Source organism: Amaranthus tricolor, chromosome 12 (assembly GCF_026212465.1).
Source record: "Amaranthus tricolor cultivar Red isolate AtriRed21 chromosome 12, ASM2621246v1, whole genome shotgun sequence".
NCBI lineage: Eukaryota > Viridiplantae > Streptophyta > Magnoliopsida > Caryophyllales > Amaranthaceae > Amaranthus > Amaranthus tricolor.
This window is the reverse complement of record NC_080058.1, coordinates 13491575-13504409: the sequence shown is the minus strand read 5'-3', so window position 1 is coordinate 13504409 and position 12835 is coordinate 13491575. Positions and strand designations below refer to the sequence as shown.

At 32.1% G+C, this 12835-nt stretch overlaps 1 protein-coding gene across 1 annotated transcript; it reads right to left on the bottom strand.

Moving 5' to 3' along the window:
- Positions 1-6832: 6832 nt before the first annotated feature.
- On the bottom strand, positions 6833-8064 carry LOC130796838 (uncharacterized). The gene is made up of 3 exons (XM_057659238.1): positions 7834-8064; positions 7649-7720; positions 6833-7146 (listed from the first exon to the last, which is right to left on the bottom strand). Exons 1-3 carry the CDS (start codon positions 8002-8004, stop codon positions 6865-6867), a joined length of 525 nt encoding a protein of 174 aa, XP_057515221.1. The 5' UTR covers positions 8005-8064; the 3' UTR covers positions 6833-6864.
- Between the last annotated feature and the right edge of the window lie 4771 nt (positions 8065-12835).

Genomic DNA, 12835 nt, shown 5'->3' with positions numbered 1-12835 from the left:
GCATATCAGAATCATGCTACTCCTTCTCACAATGGGCCTTCTTCTGCTGGGCTTCTTGGCCCAAGACCTGCTCACAATTTTCACCCAAGTACTTCTTCATCTCCGGGCTATTTTCTTACGGACATCGATCAAGCCATGCATACTTTATCTTTATCTTATCCGGATGAGCGATATTACATGGATACTAGTGCCACTTCACATATGACTCAATCAAGGTAATTTATTTAATTATTCTTCTTTAAAGCATCCTTTAAATAATGCTATTATTGTTGGCAATGGTCATATGATTTCGGTTCAAGGTCACGGGAATATTTCCTTCACCTCCTCTCCTAACACTCTTACTCTTAAAAATGTTTTACATGCCCCTCAAGTTATTAAAAAATCTCATCTCTGTTCGCAAATTTACTCGTGATAATATGGTTTCTGTTGAATTTGATCCTTTTGGTTTTTCTGTGAAGGACTTGGCCACGGGGAACCTCTACCTGAGATCTAATAGCACTGGTGACCTCTTTCCTTTCCAATCAACACATGGAGTTTCCATCCCGAATTCTACATTTTCTACCTTTTTGTCTTCTAGTATTTGGCATTCTCGTTTAGGTCATCCGAGAAATGAAATTTTGAATTCCTTGTATTAGTCCAATTCTATAAAATGTAATAAAAATCTCTCTTTTGTGTGTCATTCTTGTCCTTTGGGGAAACATGTTCAGTTACCGTTTGTTCGTTTTCAATTTATCAATAATCGTCCATTTGATATTATTCATAGAGATGTATGGACTTTTCTTGTTTCAAGTCCTTCGGGCTACAAATATTATGTTCTTTTTCTTGATCATTACACTAATTTTTTGTCCACTTTTCCTTTATTTCGCAAATCTCAAGTGTATGATATATTTGTTAACTTCTATACTTTTGTTCATACCCAATTCGAACTCAAAGTAAAATCTTTTCAATATGATCATGGGAGTGAATTTGACAATAAATTATTTCATAATTTTCGTAATAATCGGGGTATTCATCTTTGTTTTTCTTGTCCTCATACATCTTCCCAAAATGGCAAATCTAAAAGAAAAGTTTGTTCCATCAATAATATTATTCGTACTTTATTGTGTCATACTTCTCTCTCCCTCCCCCCCCCCCCCCATCTTTTTGGCCTCATGCCTTAAATATCGCTACATATTTTCTTAATATTCTTCCTTCTAAGTTACTTGGTAACCTTACCCAACCCATTTACTTTACAATCAATCACCTTCGTATACGCATCTTCGAATTTTTGGGTGTTTATATTTTCCTCATATTCCCTCCACCAAAATTCAAAAATTGCAAACTCGTTCGCCTCCATGTGTATTTTTAGGCTATCCTTCCTCTCATCGGGGTTAAAAGTGCTATGATCTTACTACTCAAAAAATTATTGTTTCTCGTCATGTCATCTTTGACGAATCCAATTTTCCCTTCTCCAACTTTTCCACATACACTACCTAAGCATGTGACTTCTTAGACTCTCCTCATTCTTACCTTCTCTTTCAAAATCAGCCTAGACCCATTCCAACAACATCTGGGCCTGCCGTGCAGCCCAGCTCACCAACCAGCTCCCCTCCCTTCTCTATTGTTCAGCCCAGCCCAAAACCATCACAAAACAGCCCCCTCCCTCCCCTACAGTGCAACCCGGCCCAGACACATCACTAAACAACCCCCCTCCCTCCCCTACTGTGCAGCCCAACCCAGAAACATCCCCACCCAACAGCCCCCCTCCCTCACATACTAGGCCTAGCCCAAATCAGTACCAATCTACCCAACTCTCTTCTCCACCCTCTTCCCATGGCATCACTACAAGAAGTAAAAATGTTATTTTCAAAACCAACCCCAAATACACTTTCCATGCCTTCTCTGTCTCTTTTTCTCCTCTTCCCGAAAATTCCTTCTATGCCCTCCGTGACCCAAACTGAAAACAGGCCATACAGGAGGAATTTTATGCTTTAGTTGCGAATAATACTTGGGATCTTTTTCCTCAGGCCCCTAATGTTAATGTGTTTCGTTCTTTATGGATATTTCGGGTCAAAACTAAGTTTAATGGTTCTTTTGAGCGCTATAAAGCGCATCTTGTTGCTGATGGTAAGTCTCAACAGGCAGGCATTGATTGTGATGAGACTTTTACCCCGATCGTCAAACCCGCTACCATTCGCATTATTTTGATTTTTGCTTTGGCTAAGTCCTGGTCTATTCATCAATTGGGTGTGAAAAATGCTTTTCTTCATGGTAACTTGACTACACCTTTATACATGCATGAGCCTTTAGGTTTTCGTGATCCCACTCATCCCGATAATGTATGTCTCCTTCGCAAATCACTTTATGGTCTTAAGTAGGCTCCTAGGGCATGGTATCAGCGGTTTGCTGATTTTGTGACTAATATTGGTTTCGTTAACAGCATTTCTTATTCATCCCTATTTATTTACTACCATGGTCTGTCATTGCATATTTGTTATTATATGTGGATGACATCATTCTCACTGTCTCATCTGATACTCTTCGTTAGTCCATTATGTCTCAATTGAGTTCTGAGTTTGCTATGAAGGACTTAGGTCCTCTCAGTTCTTTTCTGGGCATTGTTGTTTCTCAAAATTCTGCCGGTCTTTTTCTGTCTCGGCAAAAATATGCTATTGAGATTCTTGAGAAAACCGGTATGTCTCAATGCAAGCCTGCTCCTACTTCTATTACATCTTCCCGAAAACTTTCTGCTGATGCTCGTTCTCATAATAATCCTACTTTATATCGTAGTTTGGCTAGGGCTTTACAGTATATCACTTTCAATCGATTGGATATTTCTTATGCAGTTCAACAAGTCTGTCTTTTTTACATGATCCTCGGGTTGCTTATATGTCTTCCCTTTATCGCATTCTTCGGTATATCAAGGGCACTCTTGATCATGGACTACAGCTCTATAAGTCCTCGATCTCTTCTCTTTTGTCCTACATTGATGCTGATTGGGGTGGTTGTCCTAACACCCGTCGTTCTACCTCTGGCTATTGTGTTTTTCTTGATGATAATTTGATTTCTAGGTCTGCTAAGCGCCAACCTACCGTTTCTATGTCCAGTGTTGAGGCTGAGTATCGTGGAGTGGCTAATGTTGTTTCTGAGACTTGCTGGATTCGAAATTTGCTACTTGAAATTCATTTTCCTATTTATACAACTACTCTTGTTTACTGTGATAATGTTAATGCTGTCTATTTGTCGAGTAACCCTGTTCATCATCAACGCACTAAAATATTGAGATGGACATACATTTTATTCAAGAAAAAGTGCAACGTGGGAAATTTCGCGTTCTTCATATTCCATCTCGATATCAGATTGCTGACATTTTTACCAAGGGACTTCCTAAGATTCTCTTCGATGATTTTCGCTCCAGTCTCAGCTTCCGTCAACCTCCCGATTCGACTGCGAGGGTGTATTAGAAGTAATCTTTTGTGTATCTTTTATATTTTGCATATCTTGCAAAATATTTTTTTATTAGTAAATATTGTATAGATTATTTATTTTCCAAAACTTTATTATTCCATCTTGTATTTATTCTCCCAAAATCATTAATGAAAGCAAGGAAATCATTTCCAATAGAGATAAGAAACCATTCATAGTTAAGCCTTGGCACCCAAATACATTGTATGAGAAATCGAGTCTACTGTCTGTCCCTGTTTGGGTTAAGCTACCTAAGTTGCATGTTAGATAATATTGAACAGAGGTTATGTTGACACAGATTGTAGGATACTTAGGTACAATTTTAAAAGTGGACAATGCTACCATCAGCAAAGATAGAATGATGTTTTCTAGGGTTTTGGTTGACATGAATGTAGCTTAGGGTTTTTTTGGGCAGTTTTATTAGACGAGAAGCATGATGAACTTATTACACAAAAAGATCAAAATGATTGGGTCCTGATATGGTGCACCAAATGGTCTCAATTTGGGCATATAGTAGCTAACAGCATAATGGGTACAAAGAGAGTATCTAAGCCTCAACTAAAGGTCGATGATAATGGCGTTAGACAATTAGACTAATTTTAAAAGTCTTGATTCCCAAAGCAATACAACGGCCTCTGGTCAGTCGACAACAGGTAGGTGGAAGGAAAAGGAAGTGTTATCAACAACATCAATGGACACAGTACTAGAAAAAAATGCAACTGTGGATGTATCTATTGAGCAGAATGTTGTAGTCAACAATGGGTTTTCTCTTCTGAATGTAGAGCCTGGGCAAGAGGAAGTTGTATGAACGGAGTAGTTTGGAAATGATATGTTCTTTTGCCTACTATGCCTAGCCATGTGTTGTCCTAGATCAAGTTAGATGTGAGGAACATACACCAATCCCTACATCTTAATGCATTTTCAACAACCCTCTCATGGTAGCTAAGATAATGTTTAGTTATACTTTTGCTTTCTTTGAGTACTTCCTTGTATAGTGATAGTCTTGTATAGCCAATTTGGGCTTTTTTTGGTCTTGATACTCTTGGCCCTTCCTTTCTGTGCATGTGAAGAGTTGGCTAAAGAAACCCTTCCTAAAAGGTGGACTTTGATTCCATACTAATGCATATATCAGTTAGGTTGGCGTCTTAATTTTTTGTTTTCTATCGTTTTTGGTTTTCTAGTAAATAAAAAAAATATTTGCACAAAAAAAAGATTAATAAATAAGATTTAGTGAAATTATCCGAAAAAATAAAAAGAAAGGGAATATCATTTTTTCATTGCATAATCAAAAAATTAATGGGCTATTTCAATCTACACTAAGAGCACCTTTAATGACGAACTAAAAAGAAGATCATCACGCTATTTTACAATTTTTCTCTCTTATTAACAATGATCTCTTTTAAAAGGTCATCATCTTTTCTCTTTTACTTTTTTTTCAACCCACTTTTTCACCTTTTTTATTTAATAATTATCTTTATTTTTTCATAATAACATTTCATGTACAAATTTAATATAATTTTTTATACTATTAAAATAAATTTAATTTTTTGGGCTTTTTTGATGATTTTTTAACGAAAGAAAATAGGTAAATTTGAAATTGCTGTGTCAAAAATATTAAAGTTGGTCTCATTTTATAGATCTCGAAAAAATATGGATATTGGTGTAATTTTTTATTGAAACTTATTTAATTAAGAAAATAGCCATTTAAATTATAAATGAATATTTTCTTCAACCGATTGCAAGGTGACATTTGGAAAGGGACAACATGTGGTATCAGGCAGCAACAGGATGCTGATTTCTTCAGCGAATCACACCTTGCCACGTGACGCTTTGGTTGAAAAAAAAAAAACAAAGTAATCGTTCGGATGAACGGGTCTATTGGTGACTTATTTTGCCAATCTATTTTCCAATCCACCTTAAATTAGGTCACCATTAAGAGTATATTTAATCTAGTTTGGTCATATGACCTTAAATTGGATCACCATTAAGGATGCTCTAAATAAAAATTATGATAGTACTCTAGAATAATGAAGAAATATAGTAATCGTTATCAGCCGGTCTCCTGAGAGACCGTCTCTTTGAAAGACATCTCTCAGACCCAACCCATCAAATCTTAATGGCATTTACTATATCCTTAATGCCTACTTACATTATCGTTAATGCCTACTTACAATAAACTAGATGCCCACCGAAAAAGAACTTAAAATGACTACTTACAATATTCTTAATGCCTACCGAGAAACATAACCTACTAGCCTACTTATCATATCCTTAGCGCCTACTTATCATATCCTTAGCGTCTACTTACAATATATTATTGCCAACTTACAATATACTTAATGCCCACCAAGTACTAAGTACTTACAATATTGTAAATCCCTACTTACAATATTCTTAATGCTTATCGACAAATTTACTCTAAATTTTCCTTTTTGGACCAGCCCAATTAAAGATGATCTCTCAAAGGGATGATCTCTCACAAGAATTTACCAATCTTTGTAAGTCAACAATCTCAATATCCAAAAAAAAAAAAAAAAAAAAAAAAAACCTTCTCTATTTTTTTAAAAAATTATAACATTTTTTTCTATAATGAACAACTACAAATGCAATAGTAAACTTTATGCTGAAACAATTATTATAATTATGACGAAATAATACTTTCTACATTCTCAAATATTCACTACAACGCTATATTATCATTATTGATACTAATTATCGTTCAACCTTATTTGATGTATTGCGGTTAATGTGTAAGAAAATATATAGTCAAGTGGATCTTGTTTGGATCGTGTAATCACATACTTTCATAATCTTAACTTTTTATGATTTTTAGACGTGTATAATTTAATATATAAATGATTAAAATAACGTATTAGATTGCATAAAAAGTCAAATGTAGCAAGTATAGGGAACGGAGGAGGTATTATTTATGCAAAAAAATTAATAATTTATGTTAAAATATTTTTCCTAAGACATGATTGAATGTTAGGGTTTATGATTTTTGATTTAGTCTTGTTTGAAAATTTCAAAATCCTATGAAATCCAAAAATCATTTTATATTTTACAAAAATAGTATATTTTAGACTATAATGAGACCAAATAACCATATTTAGTTTTTAGATCAAATTTTGTGCAGCCTTATGCTAATAATCAACAATTTTTTTTATTTAATTGCATTGGAGACTTGATTAACAATTTAACATAACCAACAAAACAACATTTAATTATGACAAAGATCTGGCATACATACATTGTAAGCTTGTGATTATATAGTACTTCTAAAACTTAATGTCAATCATACCATTTTAACATATGCCAAAAATAAAATGATAGAAATAAATTCCTAAAAATTTTAAACTTTAAACTTGGAAGGAAAAAATTTGGTTCATACGTTAAACAAATAGGTCATAGATGCACTACTCAAATCACTAAGTCACTAAACTCATAATCTTCAAGTGGTCGGTCCATGATCTCGGTTGCATAAGCTAGAATTTCATCTGCTTTTTCATCATTCTCTAATAACTTTTGTAGATCCTTACAATACTCTGCATGTTCTGGGTCGTACTTTTCTAAATCAGCTATCAAGCCGGCTATTATTTCTTCTTCTATTACATGCAATGATGGAAAAACATCTTCCTCGTTCTCGATCTTGAACCCGGCCCCAGCCTCGGCTTCAGCCAGTACCTCTACCTCCGAAGGTTTCTGCAATAATATTATAGTTAGTTTAATCGCATTCACTTTGCAGTTTTATTCGATTAAAAATTTATCAAGTGTCATTCCTGACTATTTTTGAGCACTATGTGAAACATTAAAAGGCTTTTGTATAACTAAAATTTCGATTCTCTTAAATTTTTTTTTTTCATCACATTAATATCAAATAAATATACAAATTTAAGTTAATATAATAATAAGGTATTAATGAACAAATTAAATTTTAATAATAAAGATTAACTTAATTTGGCCCTTTATAAGTTAGGCCTAAAATAGTTGCACCTAAAAACTACCCTTAAAAACAGTTATTCACCGGATCTTGAATAGCCGGCTTTGGCATTTATACTTCAATTTTCATATTCTGCCTTTTTTCGTGTATTAAATCACCAATGCGCGTGAAATAATAATAATAATAATAATAATAATAATAATAATAATAATAATAATGAATACAATCTTGAAACAAAGGATAATTATTTAAATTCACATTCACCTGATCTTGAATAGTCGATTTTGGATTTGGCTTTCGCCTTGATTTAGCATGATTCATATTCCTCCATTTGTCCTGTATCGTATTCGTATCACCAATTATGTACATACTTCATCAAAATTAAAAAAAAAACAGAACGAAAAGAGAAGCAATTAAAAGGAATAATGTGATAAAAAGAATAAGAATACCTTGAGATCGATGTTGGAACGAGAACGGAGAATATGGCGGAATTGAGAATCTTTGAGAATGACTTTCCATTTACTGACGCCATGTTTGTTTACGCCTTCTCTGAGTGCCTTTTCTTCTTCTGGAGTCCATTTTAGCTTCGTGTTTCCCATTTTTGGCTTTCTATTTTTCATATGCTTCTAAACAATATGAAAATTACTATTTAAGAATGTAGAAATTAGAGATTAGTGATAAACGGGAAAAAAGGACGGTGAAGGAATAGTATTCTGTTGAATATTTCAAGCACACTCATATTTACACTAACAAACTTTTTTTTTTTTTTGAGTTGATTCTCACTATATTTTAAGTGATAAAAAAAAAATTAAACTCTTCCTTGTTTTTGTACGAAAAGATATTAGTAAATAAGGAATTTTTGTTTTTTTTACTTGTATCATAGTTGACTTCGACATTATTCATCCAATAAATTGACTTTTATATTGTTGGTAATCTGTAAGTTAAAATATAGTCATATTGAATCTTGATTGAATCGTATTGATTCAACGTTTATTAATTTTTAATTTTTATAATTTTTTGACATGCATAATTAGATATTACAAACTATTGAATTCATAAATTGAGAGACGTGAAAAAGTAAATGGTACAATAAAAAGAATACAGGAATTATCTTGTATCAAGGTAATCCACAATATCATTTTAAAAAATAAGGTAATCCATAAAAATATACTTACTCTAAAAATTATGAATTATCAATAATATAATTAAGTTCACAATAACAATGTCTGATGTGTGACTTCTACGCGAATGAAGATATTGAGTACCGAAAAGTAGTATTAACTCATAGATTAATATCGAATTATATATCTCTTATTAGTCCAATTGGATCTAGACACTATTTGGTTGGTTAGCTTTGACCTATATTTTAAAAATGTAATAGTTTACTTTATCAAAAAATAAATCAAACAAAAATTCTTCTCATCCTTCTTATTTTAAAATCTTTCTTATTTAAAATTCTTCTTATTTAATCATATATATATATATATATATATATATATATATATATATATGTCTTCAATCTAATAGTACATAATTTATACATAGGCATGCCACAATGTAGCAATATGATGAGATTCATGAGAAATACAGTACTCAAAATTAAATAAGGAAGGAAGCATGAAATAAAAATAAAATAAAACTATCATTCATTGATTTACAAGAGAATAGCGGGGAGATGGAAGTAAGATAAAATAACGATGGGTACCACGATCAATAAAAGAGATAAAACAAGAAAAACAAATTAAAAAAATAAAAATAAAAATAAAGTAGTCATCCTCCTCCACGTGAAGATCAAGAAAAAAAGAGTAAGTTTAACAACTAAAGAAAATCATAAAAAATAAATAAGCAATAAATAAAAAAAAAATGTTGTATAAAAGAACCTATTAACCTTTTACAAGATTCAAGAAAATAATCAATTATGACTGGGTATTTTTAATCCTTGACATAACTATCAATTTCATAATACTGTAAGAGGATTTCAATACTTACCAAAAAAAAAATTGTAAGTCACAGTGAGAAGGCAGGTTTTGCGACAGTTCAAGAAAGATTGATACTGACTATATTGACGGCTTGGTATTTTTGAGGAGAAGGACAAAATATTTTCTTTTCAGCTTTAAAAAAATTAAACAAGAGAAAATATTTATTATAAAATATTAAGGTTAGGTTAAGTTCTTATAGGGTAATTATAATGACGCTTATAGACTTTAAACCCAAAATAATAGATTATTGTTTTATGATAAAAATAAATAATTTTTTTCCACAACGGCTACTTGTTTGTCTTCATGTACAATAATTCTCTCGATGGCCTTTGTTTGTTGAAGTTCTTTAGGTTGTACTAGGCTATTGGTTCTGATTGAGAACCTCAAATGAACTTTAGAAACACTTATGCTAGATTTGTTCAGCATTCAGACTGAACAGGAGAAGCCTAAGCCGCAAAGTGATAGATAAAAACATCCAGCTGTGGCATTTTACAAAAACATCCAGAGTGGTGAGGATTTTGAAGAAAGGAATTCACATGAAGCATTAAACTGTTGTGCCAAATCGATAGATGAAGAGATTGTGTCAGGATTTGAAAGAAATGAAAATAGATATGATATACAATCTAGCTGGAGTAAATGTCGAATTTCATGATAATGACAGCTCTTATGATAGAGTAAGTGATAATATATCTCTATCCCTTAGCTTCAACAAATGATTATATTTTTTGTAATCCTTTATGAACAAATATTTGATGATTCAGAATAATAGAGAAAAGACTTAAAACCGGTATAAAGAGAAAGTTAGTAACTTAAAAAACTTGTGATGCTAATTGAAGCAAAATCTTATTCTTTATTGTTGAAGATGAGATGCTAAGTAACTTAATAAACTTTGTTAATATACATTTTATGATTTTAGAGTTCAATTAGCCACCATTTCAAGAGAAGAAGAAAATGAGCAAGATAAAGGCGAAGAAAATCAAGAAATGGAAGAGGAACAACAATTGCGAAAAACAAAAGCAAAAAGATTAAAGATTGTTGTTTCAAAAAAGAAAAAGTAAGTTGTTTTAAAATGTGATGCTTTCTTAATACAATGTGATGGGTTATATGAGAAATTGTGATGCTTTCAGTGTAGAAGTAGCCGCTACTGCAAGAAAAAAAGATAATGAATAAGATAAAGGAGAAGAAAATCATGAAATGGAAGAGGAACAAAGTTTGCCAAAAACAAAAGAGAAAAGAATAAAAACTGTTGCTTCAAAAAAGAAAAAGTAAGTTGTTTTAAATTGTGATGCTTTCTTAATACAATGTGATGGCTTATATGAAAAATTGTGATGCTTTCAGTATAGAAGTAGTCGCTACTGCAAGAAAAGAAGATAATGAGCAAGATAAAGGAGAAGAAAATCATGAAATGGAAGAGGAACAACCTTTGCCAAAAACAAAAGGGAAAAGAATAAAAATTGTTGCTTCAAAAAAGAAAAAGTAAGTTGTACAATAAAAATGTGATGTTTCATTTATAAAAATGTGATGCTTTTATAAAAAATGGTGACGTCTATGAGAACCATGATACTTCATTTGTTTTTTCAGAGTTCAAGTAGTTGCTGCTGCAAGAGGAGAATACAATGAGGACCATGAAGAGAATGTGCCAGATTGAACGTAAATGCGGGAATGGAAGAAGAACCTCCATTACCAATAACTAAACGAGAAAGAGTACAAATTGTTTCTTCTACAACAATTCCAAAAAAGAAGTAAGTTATAGACATAGATGCTTCTGCATAAAATTGTGATGCTTTATTTATACAACATGAATGCTTTTATTTATAAAATTATGATACTTCCATGGGTTACTGGAGGGAAGGAATATATGTACAATACACAATACACTATCTTAATTGTGATACTTCAATGTGATGCAGTCTACATAAAATTGTGATGCTTTGTTTATACAATTTTGATGGGTTACAGGAGAGATGGGTTACAGGTGATGTAAGTTATATTATTTTTGACATTTAATTTTTATGAAAACAACCAATAGCACATTTTAAAATATAAAGTAACATTTTTTTATCTATAAAGTAACACATTTCATATAACTTTTTTATAAGAAGTTTAAATTGAACTTCTTTTTCTTATTATACTCTCTTTATTAAGGAGCTTATGGAGGAAGTTAGCGAGATGAAGAGGAATATGAAAATGGTTACTCAAAATCATCTATCAAAAATGTCGAAGTTAAAGGAAAAAGGCAATCAAGCACAAGATGTCAGACAATCATCAAACTCTCCAACACTATCACAATGGTATTCTGACCCAAAAGTGATGGAGGAAATTGATGAGATTATGGACAGGATAAGAGTGGTTAAAAAACGAACAACCGACATCGACTTACCAAGCTTTGATCTGGGAATATCAGATCTTGAGAAAACACCTTCACCAGCACTGAAGTTGACTGCCAAGAAGAAAGGAAAAAAGAATATTTGAGTTTGTTTTGATTCCATGTGTGATGCTTTCAACATAGAACCTTTATGCTTTCAACACAAAACTGTGATGATTTCAAAAAAATAATGTTATGAATGATAATGATATTAAAAATCTCAATAATATTCTAGTTAACATCATCAACACGAAAGCAATTGTGTTGACGTGTGATGCTTTTGTATAAAACTGTGATGTTTTATTGGTGATACTTTTTACAAAAAACTTTAATGCTTTCTAAATCAAATCTGTGTTACATTTATTCAACACAAAATACAACACATGATACACTACCATTTATTTTATAAACGTGTGATGCTTTCCACATAAAATCGTGATGTTTTCAACAAAAATTGTGATGATTTCAACACAATATTGTGATAAATTGAATGATAATGACATTAGTTTAACGCCTTTTGCATGCGAAACCCATAATGCGTGCTTACATAAAAGTCCTACTCTTTTGAATAACTTACAAGAGCAATCAACATAAAATGTTTGTGTATCATACACAACTTCAAAAATTGTCCCAGTGTTGAAATGTACCACACGATACACATCCTTGCCATCTCTAACGAAATTCTTTTCAAAACCACATTCATCGCGTGTACTAAGAATTTTTTCTTTAAAATCCTTAAACACAACATCTATGTAGACACTAGAAGCATGTTTTTCAAGAGGGATACGAGTCTTCAAAGGTGCAAAATATAACTTGCATTTACTATCTAGTGTCTGCATCATATAACGTTGAACATCCATCGCACTTTGAAACCTCATTTAGAGTTCAACTAATGTAAGAAATTTGTTCACAAAGTAATTGAAAAAGTTGTTCTCACTTTCCGATCTAGATGTTGTTCTAAGCAAACCACCCATATAAAGATCTCTAAAATATGCGGGCACCCACATTTCTCTAATATCATACATACTATTCAACCAATCATTATTTCTTAAATTAACATGCTCATAATCCGACATCATTTTTGAGCACTGATCTTCAAATTCATGG